The 21321-nt window shown below is 35.3% G+C and overlaps 1 protein-coding gene across 40 annotated transcripts in view; it reads right to left on the reverse strand.

Annotated features, from left to right (window-relative positions):
* Nucleotides 1-21321, reverse strand: part of CDC42SE2 (CDC42 small effector 2) — a 135857-nt gene that overhangs the window by 34806 nt on the left and 79730 nt on the right. For 35 of the 40 annotated variants that reach the window (XM_070571237.1, XM_070571217.1, XM_070571246.1 and 32 more), the window contains one exon: nt 3558-3900. The exons of 2 other annotated variants lie outside the window; for them this stretch is intronic. In XM_070571237.1, coding sequence (XP_070427338.1) covers nt 3558-3611 — 54 coding nt within the window. In that variant the 5' untranslated portion in view covers nt 3612-3900. Of the gene's footprint in view, nt 1-3557; nt 3901-21321 lie in introns of those variants that run through there. 3 more of the 40 variants (XR_011525623.1, XR_011525622.1, XM_070571206.1) reach the window with 2 other exon arrangements.

The following is a 21321-nucleotide window of genomic DNA, read 5'->3' on the forward strand; positions in this document are numbered from 1 at the left end:
AACTGAAAACCAACAACTCTTCCTAGATCCACTCAAGAACGGAGATCACAGAGAGAACTGTTGTCCCCAAAATTGGAGAGACAGGCAAATACAGAAAATCACAACTTACCAGAGCAGAAACCCATGAGTAGAAACCTCCATGGTATCCAGGACCAATGCAGGAAAGCCTAAACTGTAATTGATGAATTGCTAGAAGATCAGTGTAGATAAGTTTGAGAGTTGAAAACTCCAGGGGGGCACAGTCTTAGGGGGCCCCCACACTTCTTTGAATTTTACCTCCAGGAACTCTACCATGTTCTCAAAGTGAAGGTCAGAGAAAAATCTCCCTGTACTTCAGCAAAGAGAGGGGAAAGGTAACCATTTTAAATGAAGCCAGTGCATTCTGTTCTTCTTAAAGACTACCCTCAAGAGAAACTATTCTACCAGAGCCTAATCAACTGGGGTTTTCCCAGGAGCTAACCAACCCTAGTCCACTCTAGCATCCCATGTAAGAAAAGGGAACTACCCAACTCCAGCCCCCTCTAGCCTTTTTGCTTCAACTAAGGAGTAAAAAAACAAAACAAAACTGAGAAGCATTTGTGTAGGTCACAGCCCAGGGGCACAGACTCACAAAAAGACTGAAACCTAACCACAGCAGTATATAAATGCTTCCCGCCACCAAAACCTTACCACCACATTAATTTGGCTCCTATATAACAGGAGAATACAACTAAAAGAACTAGACATCTCAACCCTTATTTAAGAAGAAGGCTATAAGGAAACCCAAAGACAACAGAGCACAAAAACAAGAACACTAGAGGAAATTTTATCCTCTGACACCTACAACCTGAGCGAACAGTAAATGTGGCCTAACTCCCAGCCAGATAAACACAAAACCTCACACTAATGGCCTATTAACCTCAGTTCCTTTTACCCACTATTATCAAGTCTGATTTCAACAAAAAATTACAAGGCGTACTAAAAACAATATGGAAATAGGATTCAAGTATTCCATAATCTTTAAAAACTGTTGAAAATGTAATCCTTACAAATATCACAGATAATAAATTATACACAATAACTTAAACGTATAGCTAAACACACGTTCACTAAAACAGTCTCAAGTAAATTAGAACCTTTCCCATTAAAGTCAGAAGCAGCAAGGATGTTCACCCATCACTAACACTGTTCAACATTATATTGGAGGTCTTAGTCAATGCAGTAAGATACTAACAGGACAAAAGGTTTATGTATCAGAAAAAGACTAAAAATATTGTCACTATATGGAGACATTTACAAAGCACAAAGTGTTCAGTAATGTGTTCAGATAAAAAATTAGTGTATAAAAATTATCAGTTTCCTATATACTTGTAAAATCCAATTAGGAAATGAAATAGAAAAACAGAATTTCATCCAGAATAGTAATAAAAATCCATAAAATATCTAGAACAAATCTAACAAGAAATGTATAAAACTTACATGATGAAATTTTTAAGCTTTACTAAAAGAATATGAAAAGGTCTATATAAATGAAGACATATGCCATGTTTCTCAGTGGGATTACTCAGAATTTTAAAGATGTCAATTCTCATCCCATTACACTCTAAATTCAATGCAGTCTTAAACAACTATAGGATTAAAAATATACATTATGAAGTATACAAAGAGAAATATAAAGAAAAACATAATAAGGACCCAAGTAACAACAATCCAGCCTAAAAAGTAAGACATTACAATACAGGTGAAAATGAAGATCTATGAAAGAGACATCCTCTACGAGACAGCAAAATATACTAAGAAACTGAACCAATTAAAACAGTACAGTTGCGGCACAGGTGTAAACACATGTACCAAAAGAATAAAATAGATTTCAGGAATGGACTCTTAAATATATGAAAACGCAGTATACAATAAAGGTGACATTTCAATCACTAATAAAAAAGATCAGCTATTCAATAAACTGTCTTTAGATAGCTGATTGCCATGAAAAAATAGTTAGAGCCCTACCTCACACCACACAAATCAATCAGTCCACCACATGGATCACAGAGCTAAATGTAAAAAACAAAATTATAAAAGTAGTAAAAAGGAAGACGATAGAATAAGTAGCACCAGGAATCTGCATCCCCATCCCAACAACTGGACTGAAAAATTCTGCCAATATAACTATTTTGAAACTATGGAGTCTATTCAAGGCTTGCAACTTCCAGGAGAAAACTTGGAAGGTAAACTGCAGTTAATTTCAGTCAATGTCAGCGCTTAGCACAGTAGCAGCTAACCAGTCCCCACCCCTAGCTGTGTTCCTAGAGCAGCTTGCGCACAGCTTGTGAGAGTCAGGGTGGGCAAAAAGGACCCTGTCCTCCAAACACCTCTACTTCTGATCAGAGATGAGCAGACAAAGAGGAGGGCCAGCCATTGTTGTTGTACCTTCCCCCATTGTTGCAAGCCCCTCCCCCTCGGTTTAAGTGACTTCCAGGGAATTTAAAAAGCCAGCACCCTTTTCTTCTGCCCCAACCTTCATTTTTTTACTTTTCCCCTTTTCGGGAACCAAACATTAAAGACTAGGACATTCAAAATCAACTGCATATACAAGGAAAATTAGAAAGTGACTGTGCATGCCCAAGGAAAGGCTCAAAAAAGACCCTAAGATTATACTTCATTCTTCCTTTTATGTTGTTACAAATGTAAACAAAATGGAATAAAATATAAATTCACTTATTCAGCCAGCCAGCCAGCCAACCAGCTAGCATGTATAGCTACATTCTCCAAGGTATTAGATTTGATCTTGAAGATACAAAGTAAATACGGTCAGGAACCCTAAAGAATAAAAACATGTGGCGGGAGAGACTGTAGGACAGTTATTTACTAGGCAAGAAGTTCCATGCTATAACAGAAAAATGAACTAAAGAGCTGGTGGGAATACAGATGAGGTATTAGCTAAGCTGGGGGAAAGCTAGGTAAAATTTTATAGAGGTAACATTTGATCTAGGCATCTTAAAAGATGAACAGAAAATGGAAGGTTGAAGGGCAGGACTTTGGTAGAGGTAACAATATACGTATAGGTTAGAAGGCACAAAAGTAGGGCATGTACCAAAAAGAAGTCAGCCAAGCCCAAGTACTATTCATATGACTTTGGGTGAAAAACTGGACCTATTTCAACTGAAAAATAAGCATAACGGTATTTCCCTCAGAGGGCTGGTAAACAAAGAAGGATATGAGGGCAATCTGACCGTCACATCTTCCACCCACTGATTTCCAAGGCTGACTCAGCTGTTTTACCTCAGGTTCTGTCTCCTCCTTCTCTCACTTCCTCCAGAAGACGCCTACTTGGCAGAAGAGCACAACCTTCTCCATCGCGTACAATGGTCTAGCACAGTCCTTAACACATAGCACTTACTCAAAAAACGTTAACTTTTTTTTTTTTACCAGATAGTCAAGAGTTCTACTGAACAACTCTCTGTGACACTCATTAGAACTGCCCTGTAATTACTGCCAGGGTCCTGATTCTCAGCTTGAGATCCACTGTTATGTTTAATAAGCACCCCACCCAATCTGTACACATATTGCTTCATACTTACAGGCTGAGGCTGCTCTGCAATACAGCAGTTGAAACACAACCAGAATTCACTCATGCTTATAGTCCAAGGTATAAATGAGCACCAATGAAGTCTCCAAACGTCAACTCGTGCAGCTTAACAACGCACGCTCCTCAATATGATGAATGTCCAATGATGCCAAAGGAATAATTTTATTACTTCTTTGTGTTTTTGTTCCTGGAAGTCAAGTATCTTATACAGTCAATTTAATGAAGAAAAGTCAGATTGTTTCCTTTCTTTGTTTCTGGTTCTACAGAGACTCGTTTCTGAACCACCAGGAAGGTATAAAAATTGTTGTCTTGACTCAGGGCCTATAACAGGTAGTCTAGAAAAAAAAAGGAAAAGTAAAAGAAAACAAGTTACTTTACTTATCCTTAGAAGCTTTTATTTCTTAAATCTGTGCTAAAATTAAGAATAAATATTTCCCCAAAAAGTAAATACTGAAAAAAAAATCAAGATTTTAATAAACTGCTATTCATTCAACAACTTTTTAAGCACTGAGTGTCAGGTGTTAGGGATACAGCAGTAAAAGAAGACAGAAATCCTTGCCTTCATAGAACATTCTATTTCATGACTATAAAAGTATGAATTACTCTAATAAGTTTATTTTTTAATCACTAATTAGAACACCATGATTGCCATACAAAAGTCTCTAATTCCAAAAAGACATACCAATCATTTTCATACAGGTTTCTTCAATTGAGTTCACAGTTCTCACAAACCACCCAGATAGTAACTGGCATTGCAATCAACTCTTCTTAGATAAACAAGCAACTATAACTCATTAATAACTATAAACAAAATTCCTTCTCCATTGAAATCAGAATTGTACAAGACAGATGGATGGGGGTTAAGTTAGGCTCCATTTTGTGAACCCAGATATTGGACCCCTGCCCTATCACCACTGGAATGAGCATCAGTCAAAATACTTTGTATCCCACGGAGGCCAACCAAGCCGAGTCAATCAGAAGCCATGTCAGGCAATTTTCTATCTGGATTTGGACAAAGAGTGAAACTTTCTTTTCTTCTTGACTGCTAAGCTGTTGACATGAAGGTTGACCCTAGCCCAACAGGTTCCAAACTTCAAGTAGAAGATGGTTGAGATAATAATGCCAACAAGCAGGGACAAGAGAGAGGAGGAAGTCCAGATGACATGAATCTCTGGTTCTAGTCCTCCCAAAAGACCAGTTTGACCTGTGCACCTGAGGTATGAGGCAACATTTCTCCCTCCTTAGCCTGGAGCTATACTGAAGCGAGTCTTCATCACCTGCAGCCTACTACAACCGTCAAGTGAAGATGTCCAGCAGATAGTTGGATATACAGCTGTGAAGCCAAAGAGAAGTCTTGGAATCATCAGCTTATAATTGAAAGAATGAATGCCAAATTCTAGGGAAAGCAGTAGCATGAGATGCAAAGAGGGTCTAATGGAGAACTCTAAGGAATGGCAGCATTTAAATGATGAGTAGAGAAAGAAAAGTGTACAAAGGAGGTTTTGGTGTTATCAGAAAGAGAGAGAAGGAAAACGGGTTACTGTGGTGTCACTGGAGCCCATTTCAAGGAGGAAGCGGCTAACAGTATTAACTGCCAGTGAGACAGTAAAAACTGAGAAGTGTCCATTAGAATGCACAGAAGACACTCAGTGGCCCTGGCTATGACAGTTTCAGTGAAGTAGTGTGGGCAGAAATCAGATTAGAGTGGGTTGAAAAGTGAGTGAACAAAAGAAGCAGAGTCAACAAATGTAGAAAATGTTTGCAAGAAGACTGGATAGGAAGTTTTAAAAGATAGGGTGGTAGGTAAAGCAAAGAAAAAAGCCATCCTTGAAGTGAAGAGATCAAACACCAAAGATGCATTAATTTGATTATTCAAAGAGATGTTAACATTTTTGTCCCAAGTATTGAAATATACACCACATAATTATAAATTTTTGAACAAGATCTCATACATGTATAAGCCATATCAATTATAAATCAATAACAGCTACATTATAGAGTCACAGAACCCTGAACGTTAAGTGAAATAAAATTCCTCCCTTTTGCTTTTCCCAAAGCCATGACTCTAAACCTGGTAAGGCAGGAATGACAGTTATTTTTACATTTGCATAGATGAAGATCTTCAGCGAAGATAAATGCATATATACTCAATGTTAAAATGTGGGTAGGGGGGCCGGTCCTGTGGCCAATTGGTTAAGTTCGTGTGCTCTGCTTCGGTGGCCCAGGGTTTCGCCTGTTTGGATATTGGACGTGGACATGGCACCACTCATCAGGCCATGTTGAGGCAGCATCTCACTTGCCACAACTAGAAGGACAGACAACTAAAAACATACAACTATGTACTGGGGGGATTTGGGGAGAAAAAAGAAAAAAAAAAAGAAGATTGGCAACAATGTTAGCTCAGGTGCCAATCTTTAAGAAAAAAAAAAATGTGAACACTAGACTTTGCCAAGCCTAGTATTCATTAAAAAAAAAAAAGAAAACAAAAATGTGGCTAGTAATAAAGCATGAATTTGGGACTCTGATTCTAGAGTCCAGAGGACAAGTCCTCTAACATACTACAGAAAATGACATGTTAAGATTTAAGATGTTGAGATGTTTAAGGAAGATCAAAAGGAAGAAAATTTATATTCTTGCCATAGTTAAAATTCAGAACCTGGAAAGCTTTTTTTTTCCTTCTTCTTTTGAGGAAGATTAGCTGTGAGCTAACATCCATGACCATCTTCCTCTACTTTATATGTGGGATGCCTGCCACCATATGGCTTGCCAAGTGGTGCATACGTCCGAAACTGGGATCCGAACTGGCAAATCCCAGGCCACCGAAGCAGAATGTGCAAACTTAACCCCTGCACCATCAGACTGGCCCCTGGAATGCTCGCTTACTTTTAAGCAGGGATAAACATTCCTCATCGTACCCACACTCCAAAATAAGGAAGTGGCAGTCTTGCAGTTGGCTTTCTCCACTGAACTGAGTAAATACTGTGAATGCTTATAAGCTCAACAGTACAGTATGTTTCACTTATTTCCTTCTTAGCAAGAATATAAGAGTAAAGGGTTAAATTCATAATTTCGTGAACATTATTTCAGTGTTGTTATTTAACAAATTTTAACTCCATCCTGAACGAAAGAACTTGGCCATTAAAAAGTCATTGTGAAATGAAATCTCTTTTAACCAAGCCTATGAAAACAAATATGCCTTTGTTTGAAACTCATTCTTTATGCTCATTGTTATAACACATACAGATATGGAACTATCTCTGATCTACTGTCTGATTTATTCCATCATCATATTTTCTCATCTACATTTAAAGCTAGGCAATTTCCTTTTTATTTATAAATTACCTTTGCCAGAAATCACCTTCAAATATTAATTTTCCACTGGGAGGTGCTGTATTTCGTTCTCTTTTTAACAGTGTTTACTCTATTTAATACTTAAAATTAATAAATGGCTTCCTAATTTACAACCCATAATACTTTATCACCTCACATTTCCCAAATTCAAATTTCCATCCCATTTAGAGTAAAGGTATTCCTTATTTTGCAAATTTGAAAATACGCATTTTCCTACTTCACAATATTTCCTCTTTCCTAATGTTTAGTTGAAGAATGACTGCTTAAAAATGCAACAATTTGTGCTTGTGCTTCTATTTTTGGAGATAAGTAAAGCTGTTATATCCTTTCTGCCTTAAGCATTTCCACCTAGATAATAGATCTGCTGAAATGTATTTCAACTCAAGGGGATGTTTGCAACTCCATGGTTTTTATTTGTTAAGTAAATATATAGATCTAAAAAGGTTTCAAACCTGCCTTGGAATGTCATACTGATACACTTTCCATCTTCTTGCTTTTCTAAACAAACTTCCTTTTTAAATTTTTTTTCAAAAGTGTATACACTTAAAACACATTTATATATAAACATCTTTAGAGAAGTACTGAATTTGTCACGAAAAATTTCAACACTGCCACTAATAATACAATAACAGTTACATTTGCTTCTTGAGCTAAAAGTTGCTTAAAACATAGCCATTTTGAAAACCTTATACTTTTTTTTAATCTTAAGACAACAAAAGGAGTGTGACTTTGCAACAACATCAACATCAAAACTTGACTTTAAACACAGCTCAGCACATTCCACACATAAATAAGGGGTCAGACTAGTCTACAGCAGCAGAGAGTATTTCACAAATTCAGATTCACAAGACATAAGATTTTAGAAAAGTTTGAAATGAATTATCAGGCCACTTAGTGACTGACAGAGCTTCCCTGAATTAAAAGCTCAGTATTTTGACTTCTAAAGACACTGGCAGGAGTATAAAAGTGTGCTAGGAGTATTCTCTGGTCAAAAATACTAGGGTCCAGCCCCGTGGTGTAGTGGTTAAGTTCGCACCACACGCTCCACTTCGGCAGCCCCTGGTTCAAGAGTTTGGATCCCAGATGTGGACCCGCACACCACTCATGAAGCCATGCTGTGGCAGCATCCCACATACAAAATACAGGAAGACTGGCATAGATGTTGGCTCAGTGACAATCCTCCTTAAGCAAAAAGAGGAAGATTGGCAACAGATGTTAGCTCAAGGCCAATCTTCCTCACCAAAAAAAAAATATATATATATATATTAATTAGCCACCATCTGCTTCCTCTCCTCCTCACTTTCCACACCTAAATCAATGCTGCAGATACCAGCTTTACACATGTGTGAACAGGTTTGCTGCTGACAGTTTAAAGAATTTATGTTCCAACATCCTACCCACAATTTGCTAAAATTGCTTTTCAGGTCAACTTCCAAAGAAACAACAATAAAGCCTTGATTTGAAAACAGGACAATGAGGCATAACTTTAGCCAAATAATTTATTTTTTTAATCTGAAATATCTTAACTCAGTTGAGGTACTGAGCAAGCTCAGTTTGTGTGAAATGGAATCAGAAGTTTAGAATTTAGACTTTGGAAAAAAAGATCTCTGGCAGTTTTAGCATTTCACTAATTTTTAGAAATGTTAGCTTGAGCAAGTGACAAGTTCTATCACCAGTTTAAAATGGAATGCTGCACTGCCAATGTCACAGGTCTGAAATGAGGACTAAATTAGATGATGTATATGAAAGCATTGTATATATTATAAAGAGCTATACTGATATAAGATGTTTTGTTATCAGAATTAAAACAGCAAATAGTAATTTGTAACAGCCACAAACTTTTAGGAAACAAAAGCCTATCAAGAAAAAGAAATGAATAATGTGAAAAAGAATGAAGTGTGGTATATTCATAGAAAAGAATACTATATAAAATGAAAACAAGGGCTGGCCCCGTGGCTGAGTGGTTAAGTTCGTGGGTTCGGCTTAAAAAAATGAAAACGAATGGTAGCTTCATACAACACAGTGGCTAATTTTCACTGACGTTATTGAGGGAAAGAAGTAAGGTTCAAAACAATATACATGGAATGATTTCATTTATATGAATTTCAAAAACGAGTTAAACTATTTTGTTTAGAGATGCATACACAGATAGAAAAATAAGGCAAGGAAATTATTATAATAAAAGCCAGGAGAGTGGTTACCTCCAGGGCTAAGGGCAAGGTCTGAGAGGAGGAAGAGATGCATAAGGGCTCCTGAAATGCTGGCAGCACTCTAGCTCTTGACCTGGGTGTACTTAACACAGGTACTCGCTTTATACTTATTTATTAAATAGTACCCTTATGGTTTATGTAATTATATGCATATAATATTTTTAAATAATTTAAATGAAATATAAGTAAAAGAAGCAAATACTAACAATTTCCGGTTTATCATAGTAGAGTGATGAATTTAGGGATGGAAATGCAAACCACGCAATCACGAAAAAATGAACATCCTTGCTAGAGACTTTGAAGGACTTGGTAAAATTACTGGGGGGCCCAGGAGGGGGTCTGAGGTTCCATCAGATGCCAAAGAGGTTTCTACCAGAAATGCAAAAATTATTAATCAATGATCAAGCTTGACTTATCAATAAAGTTTATTCATAGCTGCGCCAGCACTAAATCTCTCAATCTTATTAAAATGGTTCTTTGATATTGATTTGTGGTACAAGGTCCTTTTGAAAAAAATAACCCATTTTAAGAAGAGCTTTCAAACTATGTACTTACCACAGATCTACTTTTCTGTGGCTAATTAGAGTTCAAACAAACCATTGTTCCCTGAACTCAGTTATAAAAGCCATAGATAGGGGCACGTGTAACTATTGAAATGAGAGGGGTAACTTTTTCTTATTTTTGAAATGACCCATTATAGGTTAGTCTTTCCTATAGTTTCATGTAAATGCAATCACACATTATGTACTTTTTTTTTAATATCTGGCTTCTTTCATTCAGCATGTTTTTGAGATCTATCCACGTTGCCTCTATTAGTTAATTCATTCCTTTTTTTTTTTTTTTTTTGCTAAGTAGGTTTCCATTGTATAGATACGACACAATTTGTTTAACCATTCATCTGTTGATGGATATTACTGCTTTTCCAGCTTTTTGGCTATTAAAAATGAAGTTGCTGTGAACTTGTGTGTACAAGTGTTTGTGTGGACAAAAGTTTTAATTTCTTCTGAGTGAATATTTTGGGTCGTATTTTAAGTATAATTTTAACTCTGTAAGAAACTGTTCACCTGTTTTGCAAACTAGTTGTACCATTTCGCATTTGTGACAGCAATATATGAGAGTTAAGTTGTTCCTATTAACACTTTGTATTGCCAGTCTTTAATCTTAGGCATCCTAGTGGGTATGAAGTAGTATCTCGCTGTGCTTTATTTGCACTTTCCTGAGAACTGATTATATTTGGTCTTTTCATATGCTTATTGGCCATTCATATATCATCTCTGGTTAGGTATGTTCAGATCTTTTGCCCAATATTACATTTAGTTGTCTTATTCAGTTGTGTTCTTTACATATTCTGGATCAAGTCCTTTGTCTGATAATATATTATGAATATTTTTTCCTCGTCTTTGTCTTTCCTTTTTTCTTTAACAGCATTTTTCAAAGAGTTTAAGTTTTTTAATTTAATGAAGTCTAGTTTATCAGTTTTATTTTTTATGATTTGTACTTTTCTTATTCTAAGAAATTTTTGCATATTCCCAAAATATAAAGATTTTCTCCCATTTCTCCTTCTAGAACCTTTAGTTTTTACTTTCAGGTCTATAGTCCATTTTTAGTCACTTTAATATTGTCGGTGGTATAAAGTAAAGGCCAAAAATTACTTTTTTGACATGGATATTCAGTCGTTCTAGCACTTTCAATGAAGGATATCCTTTGTCTACTGGATTGATTTGGCACTTTTATTGAAAATCAAATGACTTTCTAAGTTTGGGTCCCTTTCTGGGCTGATGATTATATTACATTGGTCTATTTGTTGATCCTATGTCTATGCCAGTACCACATTGTCTTAACTGCTACAGTTTTATACTAAGACATGAAGTCAGGTAGTGATAAATTTCCAAATTATTATTGTTTTTCAAAATTGCTTTAGATTATCTAGGTCCTTTGCATTTCCATACACATTTTTGAATCAGTTGGCCAATTTCTACAAAAAGGCCTCCTGTGATTCTGATTTGAATTGCACTGATTCTAACAATTATTTGGAGGGGAACTACATTTTAACAATATTGAGTGTTTTAATCCATTAACATGGCATATCCAATATTTTGCAGTTTTCAGTATACAGGTTTTGCATGTATTTTGTTGCATCACTTTTATTAACTTTGTTTATAGCTTTCATATGGAAGCTTTAAAGTCTTAAGTAGTCAAAATGTCAATTTTAATCACGGATTAGGGAGTTTATCTTACTTAAGAAGGCTCTCCCCATCCCAGGATTATAAACCTATCATCCTATATAGTTTCCTTTGGGTTTAATTTATAAATTGACTTGGACATTAATATTTTATAGGTATACTTAGGTAACATTTTCACAGCCTACTCAGGTTTTTTCTTTCTGACATCTTCCTTTTCCCTCTTAATTAAAACTCAAGTATTTAACACCAAACATATACACATCATTATGGTAGGGGATATAAGAGAGAATACTATCTTGGCTCAAACCTAAAAGAGTTTGCAATACAAACCCAGAGAAAAGTAATATACCTGAAAACCACTGTCCCATTCTCTACTATCCACATTTCTTCTCCACCTTGCCATGTTTATCTTTCCCTCTCTTTAATAATCTTCCTCCTTTTCCTTTCCTGCTACTTTCCTTTTTTCTTTTTTTGGTTTCTCTCTCCCTTTTTCTTTCTCCTTTTTCCATCTCTTTATTCACTGTCTTTAAAACCTTCTTTAGCTGCTTCAAGTTAGAAGTAATGATTATGTGACACATAGTAGGTTCTCAGTGTATTAGTTGATGGATTGAAATCTGTATTTCCACCCTGAACTTTTCTCCTGAGTCTAGGTAGACACTGATATCCACCTGCTAATGAATATCTCATGTGGTCTCCTAGTTACCTTAAATACAGTACTTGTAAAATTGAATTCACTGTCTTTTCCCCCATATCTGTCTCTGTGTTACCTTTCTTGGAGGGTGGCACCACCATCCACTGCTTACCAAGCAATACATATTCAAAATTCTATCCTACTGCCTGCAGTTCTCTGAATAAAACCATACTGTAAAATGCTTTCTTATATTTAAACAAATCTTTACTATTATTCAAAATAATACAAGCACATAGATTTTTAAAAATCAATGAGTAATAAAAAGCTGCTAAAAATGGCAAATCTCTGACCTGTCCCTCTCCATCTGTTAGTGGTGGCCATTTTTAACTTACCTTGATGTTTCTTGTGATATTTATAAGTTAATTATAAGTAAGATGCCTACTGCTATTTCTTAAGTTATAGATTTTTAGATAAACTGACTTCCTGTTAAAACGGATTAGGTTATGTCTTTTTTACATCAGCTCCTATCCTTAAACTCCCTAACACCATCATCACCACTAGATAATTATAATTTTTGGTTGAATCAATATTCAATATCCATGTTATTATAATTGCCACTGCTGAATTAAGTAACACGTTAGAATTAGCTATTCTTTCTGGAATAATCTTTTATTTTCCCTGAGGTTAATAACTGCTGAGCTTTTCCATTTGCTTAGTTTTTCTATCAGTTTACATCAGATCTGTAAAAGACCTGTAATTTCCAAATGCCTGAACATACGTGTAGACGTACTGGTTCAAATTTTGTTTGGGTTTCTTCGCAGAACCACCTAGCCTCCCGCTTCATTCCTGTCTAGTTGTTCTCTAGGCACATTCCAAGTTCCTTTCTTATTTCTTAGGTTGATGCCTTGTTTTGGAGAATCATGTCTTTTTTCATTCTCCTTAGCTTATCTTGTAAAATCACATACTCCAATAACTTCTTAAGAAAGGGTACATGGAAGGAAAATGTTTTAAATCCTTGCATTCGATATTTGATTGATCATTTGGTTGAATACAGAATACCAAGTTAAAGACTTTTTCCTCAGGATTTTAAAGGCATTGCTTCACTGTCTGCTACCTTCTAGAGTTGCTGCTGAGAAGTCTAGCGACTTTGTAGGTCATGTATTCCTCACCTCTCTGGAAGGTTTAGAGATTTTTTCTTTACTCTTGGAATTCTCAAATTTCACAGAGATGAAACTTGGTTTGGTCCTTTTTCATTCATTGTCCTGGGGACTGAATGAGCTCTTTCAAACTGGAGAATGATGTCCTTTACTTCAGAAAAACGTTAATATCTACACCATAGAGTTGTTATGAGAATTAAACAAAATACTCATACTTAGAATATGTAAGTGTACAATGATGTTGATATTTATCCACATTTACCAATTTCTTTCATCACCATGGTTTCTTGCCTCTCAATCCTTCATTTAAAGTTCAACTTCCTTCTTCATAAAGTATATACTTTAAGAGTTTTTTCAATAGTATGTTTTCTAGTAGTTATCACAAGTGGTAAGCTTCTCAATTGTTTCTTTAAAATTGTGGGTTTTTCATTTTAATTTTGAAATAATTTACTTACAGAAGAGTTGCTAAAATAGAACAGAAATCTCCCATGTATCCTTCACTCAGATACACTAACTGTTAACATGATGTCTGTGTTTTGCCCTTATTCTTGCAAAAGAGTTAAGTATACAATTCTTGGTTGATGGTGCTTTTCTATTAGTCCTTTGTAGATATTATTCTGACCTCTATTGTTACTGATGAGAAGTCAACTATCAATCTAATTTTTGGTCCTTTCTATGTAAACTTGTTTTTTCTCTATGCATGCTTTGAAGACTCTTTGCATCTGGCTCCAATTTCATAGAATCTCTAGTTTCAGATTCATTTCTATTTATGTAGGAGTCTTTCTACTCTGTTTCTACTAACCTGTTTCTACTCTGCTATTTAACTTTTGCTATTAATATTTTCCCCCAACTAGTGACTTTCATTTTAATAACACAATTTTCATTTTAATAAATTCTATTTGGTTCTTTTGCAAATTCACTTACTTCAATGTCTTAGTCTTTCATTTAGACACTTTAAATAGACTTATTTTATAGTGTTTTTCTTATTCTGTTAAATCAATTCCTAGCCTTCTGATTAGCCTTATTAGAGTGACTGCTAACTCTCCCTCATGTTGGACTGTTTCCTGGTAATTATCTTATTATGACTTCATTATGATTGGGAGGTTGTTTTCCTATGAAAGTTCAGTGCTCCCTAGTTGAGGATGAATTCCTAAAGAACTGGCAATTTGCAATTGCTAGTGCTCAGATACCCACAAGGTGAAGTTCACAAGTTCAAATATAAGTTTTAATTTAATTCCTTGGCTTGGGATTCTCATACCACATAGACAGTACACATTCATATTGCATACTGGTGTACAGGTGCAAGCTTGGAAAGACAGTGTGATGTAGTGGTTTAGAACTTAGACTCTGAAACTAGACAGCCTAAGTTTGAATCCTGGATTTCCTCCCCTAACTAGTTATATGATCTTGGCTAAGTTACTTTACCTCTGTGTATCTCAATTTACTTTTTATAAAATGGAGTTTATAATCGTATCTACCTCAAAGGGTTATGTGAGGATTAAATGAATAAACTTAAATTGCTTTGAATAGTGCTTGGCAGACAGTAAGTTCGTTTGTTTGTTTAAATAAATAAATGTTATTGTTACTATGCTACTATTATCATCATCATTATTATTGTATCTTTTTTTTTCTTTCCACCCAGAGAACTGAGCAGAGACAAGCTTCCTTGATGCTTACCTGGGCAAATGGACCAAGATTCTTCTAGTCAGCCTCCCTTTCTCAGATGGAGTAGAACACATACAAAAATACATGAGACTGTTTATTATAACTTATATTTAAGAAAGAAAGTGAAGCAGGAGCAGTATTAAGGTAAAGAAAAACAAAACTTATCTAAGCCAATTAAATTAATCCCTTTGACAGCAATGGCATATTTTCCTCAAAAGCACATTTATTTGTATATAATTTATATATCAATGACATACAATAAGATTAACAATATGGAGGATTTTCAGTAGACAGCTGAATAAGTAATTCTAACTTAGTACATCTATCAGTTATTAATTGTAAAAAAAATACATTCATATAATGAATTGCATTTAGTTAGGTTTTCTCTTCTTAGGCCTTGGACATCAGAGGATTAAACTTTCAGAAGGGAATGCTTGTTCAATACCTAGTTACTGCCTAAACTGGCTGCCAAGTCTGTTTTGCAAAAGCAAGCATGATGGGAAGTAATTAAAAGCCTTGAAGAATGAGAAGTATGTGTAATTCATGCTTCTTGGTCAGGCATGGACTCCCCTATCAATCCCTTGGGGATGTGAAAGTCAACTGAGCACAAACTGCAGTCATTTATCTGAGCTCAGAACAAGGTAAGGTGGAGATCAGGCTGTGATACTGTGTTTCAGATTCATCCCCAGAGAGGAAAAAGATCACTGTAATTTATATTTGATTCCTATTTGTTTTGTGACGACTGCCTTAGGACCTTTTGTTAACTTGATATTTTCCCCAAATAAATGAAGTATTTTCAGCTGCCACTGATATTTTGGCTGAGAGAACCTTTTACAAGATTAATTTGCTATGACAACAAAACTATGCCATGCTCTTTAAAAAGCTCTCTTAGTTGTTTTAAATTTCTCCACCTCAGCACGACTACAAAAATTAACATCAAATTGTATTATCCAAGTGCCTAACATCATACCTGGCACAAGGTAAGAGGTGACTTATGTTATTAGATTATCAAGCTTTCACTCAAGTCAGAGATCAAGTAGTATTAACAGAGTGTTTAGCACCTGACACAGTAAGTCCTCTAAGTTTAAAATGGGTCAAAGATTTTCTTATGAAAGAGACTAATACTACCTAGAGAAAAAACTTCTCTAAGAATTACATATGTAAATACTATCTTTTAAGTTCCAGATGGAAGTGATAAGCATAAACAAAAAAGCTGCTAGCATTGAATTTTACTTATATTTCTCATCATTAATAAGTTAAAGATGAACAATGCTATCTGTGACAAACGTATGCCCATTGCTAAAGACTAACCAGGCTATACAATTTATGTACAGCTTTGGAGCTGTCAGTCAAACTTATTGTAAATTATTTTTTTTTTCCAACAGTTGCTTAGGTCTCCAAATGGTAGTCCTAAGGCTAAATAGTTTTTCCTATTCTTAGGAGAGACAGTAAGGAGAAGAGGAAACTAATGTAGAAAAAATAAGGCCTACATAAAGTTATATAAGGGTGGACTGGGAAGTGGAGAAAATCTTCCTGAAAGATTTCAACAAATATACTGCCATTAGCTTTATTACGCAAATAAAAACAATCAAAATAAATCACATTTATTACAAATAAAAACGACTGGAACCCTTATAAAATAAGTAATGTGTAAGTGGCCTATTGCTTCCGGTACTAAGAAGATAAAATTTATATTTTAAGCTTTGGACAAAAAAAGAGTTGATCTTTCTCATTCTTACCAAAAAGATTTTTTTGTTTAATCTACAAATGTACAGAACTGTTTCGACAGGTTAAAAAAGAAAAAAATCCCAGGAAATATCATACTGAAATCCTTTGGGAATTTTACAGAGGAAATGAGAAGAAACAAAATTAAATCAATGCCATCAACTGCAAATTAGTGCATGACTTCTTGATCTGTGTTCTCAGGAGCACATAGAAGAGCTATGCTGCCTCTAGTCAGAATGAGTTTGTATTTTTCCAAAAGAAGAATCACTGAACTCTTTAGTAAAACATACTATGGGCAGATTAAACTCATGGACTCTCTTAAAACTTAATGTCTCTGGATGCTAAAATAATATAAAAATTCAAGCTGTCAAAGGGGAAAACTTGCTGTTACCTTTATCTTTTAAAAAAGTTTTCTTATCAACTCCATAAGTGTGTTTACATAATTATTTTTAAAAACATGGTAAAATGACATTCCCAAAAGTTAAAAATAAGATATTTTCATCTTAAATGACCTTAAAAACATCTTGAAAAAAATTATTCAAATAAATCTGCTATTCTCCTTGCTTAGCCCACACATGAACTTTGTAAGAATAAGATGTATGCTTTACTAAAATCAAGAAAAATTAACTTTGAATTTATATCAAAGGATAAAGTTCTGTTCTGCAACGAAGACCAAAACAGAGTATCCAGACTATATGAAAAAGACTTAAAAGGCCTTGAAAGCATTCATAGACTTGACTGTGAACCAGTTAGGATGGTAACAGGGCTGTGACAACTGTTAAAGAAAAAGTTAAAAAGACACCTATGGGGGCCGGCCAGTGGCGCAGCGGTGAAGTGCACATGTTCCGCTTCAGCAGCCGGGAGTTCGCCGGTTCAGATCCCAGGTGTGGACATGGCACTGCTTGGCAAGCGATGCTGTGGCAGGCGTCCCACATATAAAGTAGAGGAAGATGGGCACGGATGTTAGCTCAGGGCTAATTTTCCTCAAAAAAAAGATATCTATGTGGGATTCCAGTCTGTGGTTAAAAGCTATTGCTCTTTTTGGTTGCTTAGAGAAAATAATGTAAGGAAAAAATACTTCTCTTATCACATTTTATCTTCCAGCCCCAGAATGAAATTTAATATATTATAATAAATAGTTTAATATATTATAGTTTAATATATTATGTATATTAAATATGTAATATAATATATTAATAGTTTAATATAATAAATAGCTTTGGCAGTTTACATGTAAACATAAAAACAGGAATAATTTTTTTAAATAGGTTATCTTATAGCATAATAATCTCAAAGATAACAGTCAAATAAGCTCAATTTGGGGACAACACAAACATATAAACAGATAGAACATATAAACACAAAGAGAATATAAAATACCTGTAACGTCATATTATCAACTGAAAAGAGAGCCCTGCATTGCTATCTTAAACTTTAAGTGCAGTTTATCAGTGAGGAAATTAAAAAGTACAGGCACATTTAGCTTCCCTTTTTTTGGTATTTCTTTTCTCAAATTAAATCAGGTAATCAATAATCCTCTCTGATATCACTTCTTAAGTGAATAACGGAAAAACTTCCACATATATTTTGAACGTAGGATTTTACCATATGTGTGTTATGTATGTGTGTATGCATGTATGTATGTACATATACACGCATGCATTTGGCAGGTGTTATAGAGCAATTCTATGTACTAGGTGCTGGGAATATGACAATTATTTAACAGAGAGTAATTCAAATAGAATCGAACACTTCAAAAATTTATTACTCACTAACTAGGTTAAATATAAATATGTAACATGTATCAAACTGTAGGGTCATCTTTTATTTCATTTGACTACTAAAGAAGTAATTGAATTTTGGGTTCCATCGATCAAGTTCCAGGACTATGACAAAGAGAGCTAGGCATCCAAGCAGTCTAGTTTGCGGCATATTCAATAAGCTACTAAAGTAGAAGTCTTACTATTTGCATCTGATTCAGGCCCTGATGGAGGCCGATAGGACAAAAATTTCAATTATATGGGTGATAACTGCAGGTTGCTTAAGGTTCACTGAGAAGGCTAAGCTTCATTTAAGGGGAAAAATGAATCACTAGAATGCCTGCATATGTGACTATGAAAGCTAATAGATTTCATTTGAACATATAAAGAATTCACCAAAAGTTAATGCTTTCATGCCACATCATACATTGGGTTTTCAATAATTCTTTTTTGCAGAAAAGAATACAATGTCAAGAATCCCCTGTTTGGACATGCTGATGAATTGTTTTTTCCTACAACTATGGAAGTTGTACAACTTCATTTTCCACCAGGATAGAGCTCTGCCTCACTTCTATCACACAGTCCAGAGGTTCTTTAATGAATACCCACCATGGTGCTAGACAGGGCATTCCGTTAAAAAATTTGAACTCTCTGAAATAGCAGCCACCCAAATTCCCAGTTATCATACCACACTATTTCTAGTGGGGATATGTAAAAGGAAAACTAGAGTTGGGACCATCTATTCCTTGCAGACTTGAGGAACTGAAGGCTGTCATTTCAAACATCAATGACAATATGCTACAAAAGGTCTGGGATGAATTAGACCATAGGACTGCCATGTGCTATATTACACAGGAGATGCCTATGGAGCAGAATAGAAATGACTGCAGCTGTTCCTGTACAAATTGAACTACTTGTTCAATTCAGTACAAATTTGACTACTCGTTCATATATAATGTAGTACTAAAAAGTTTTTTTAACCTTGAAACCTTTTTGAAGCACCTTATAAAGTCAGAATTCTGAACAATATTGGGAGAAAAACTTTTAATGAGTATAAAACATCTTCATTTTCATATTCAAAGGAAAGCTTGTAATAATGGAAAGCTTTGATGATGGTGTTATGACGATGAAAATGCTATCAGAAGGAGAAAATACTAATCAGTCATCAACAAACATGAACTATTTCTGGTTCATAAAATTAGACAAATCCTAGTGGGTCAAATGAGAAATTTAATATTCTTTTTTTTGCTGAGGAAGATTAGCCCTGAGTTAATATCTGTGCCAATCTTCCTCCACTTTATATACAGGTCATTAGCATAGCATGGCTGACAGGTGGTGTAGGTCGGCACCCAGGGTCTGCACCCATGAACTCAGGCTGCCAAAGTGGAGCGTGCCGAACTTAACCACTATGCCAAGAGGCTGGCCCCAGAAATTTAATATTCTTGGATTCTCTATTCTATTTTTGTGTGCTTTATATAAAAAAATTCAGTGATGACAGAAAATTTCCCTAGATTATAAAGAAAGGTCCAACTAACCTGTAAACCCCCTGAGGTGGGGAAAAAAACATTTTCGTGCTAGTCACACATTATACTATGTATATAGCATACATATGTTTATATACCATACTATATGTATAGCATATACATATATACATATACTATATATAGCATATAATATACTATTTATATGTATGACATATACATTTAATATACACATACTATACATGATGATGGTATGTCATCATGAGATGACAAATACTATCTCATTTAATTTTTACAAGTCTAAGAGGTAAGTATTATCCTTACTGGAAATGAGGAAACTACAGCTCAAACACATTAAGTAATTTAAAGACAGACCGTATTCTCTGTAGTCTTTTTTAAGGTCTAGCTTAACGCTACCTTAAATTACAATTATTTATGACATACTGATTGTTGTAAGCTCCATCAAGGCAAACTCTGAATTATTATACGTCTTATAGCACTTAGACATGGTAATTTGTCCCAGTATTTGCAAAAAAAAATACTTAACGAATTAAATATATATATAGTACTGCAGAATACATGGAATTTAGCATTGGAAAACCTGTTTCAAAACTAGATTCTACCACTGATTAGCTAAGTGGCACTACTTTATAACCTCACTAAGTCGAAGTTTTCTCTTATGAAGATTATACCAACTTTTCAGGATTACTGTAAGGCAAGTCAGTTTCTCTACCTCTGCGCTACTGACTTTTTGGTCCAGGTAACTGGGTTTTGTTGGGGGGCGGGGAGGTGCTGTCTTGTGCATTGTAGGATATTTAGCAGAACCCCTGGCCCCTATCCAGTAAATCCCAGTAGTACCAGTTTTAACAACCAAAAAATGGCTCCAGTCACTTGTCAAATGTTCCTGGGGACTGGTTTCCTCAAGTTGAGAACCACTGCCGGAGGGGAAAGCATTATTATAAAAAGGAACTGAAAAAGAAGTATTGATTCCCCTCTACTCCAGATAATCTCCTTCAGATGGGAGAAGATAAAGGTTCCCTGCCCCAAGCTTTTAATGACATTCTCCTAAAAGCAACAATCAGCAACACAAAATTCTAATAACCTTACATGGTACATTAAAGATGACTACAAATCCCTCCAAAGGAGAGCTAGAGACACATTTCCAACACTGAACTAAGGTGACCTTAGTGACTTCTTTGATCAACAGAATGACGCTGAAGTCATGTTTTGGAACTGATGAGGTCAGAAAAAACCTTGTGCCTTCTGCTCAGAAGTCCAACTACTCTAAGACAGACATGCTGAAAAGACCACATGTGTAGGCACACAGGTTAACAGTCCCAGCTGAGCCTGGCCGTCCAGCCTTCCTAGCCAGAGCACCAGATATGGGAATGAAGCTGCCTAGGATCCTCCAGTCCAACCAGTCTGCTAGCTGAATACGATCCAATGACCTTCGTTGATGCCACATGTAAGAGAAGAACTGCCAAGACCTGCTCAAATTCCTGACCCTCAAAATTGAGAGATATAACAAAACAGTTGTTGTTTTAAGCCACTGAGGTTTGAGAGTACTTTGTTTTCATATAGTTTGTATATATC

Source organism: Equus przewalskii, chromosome 13 (genome assembly GCF_037783145.1).
Source record: "Equus przewalskii isolate Varuska chromosome 13, EquPr2, whole genome shotgun sequence".
NCBI lineage: Eukaryota > Metazoa > Chordata > Mammalia > Perissodactyla > Equidae > Equus > Equus przewalskii.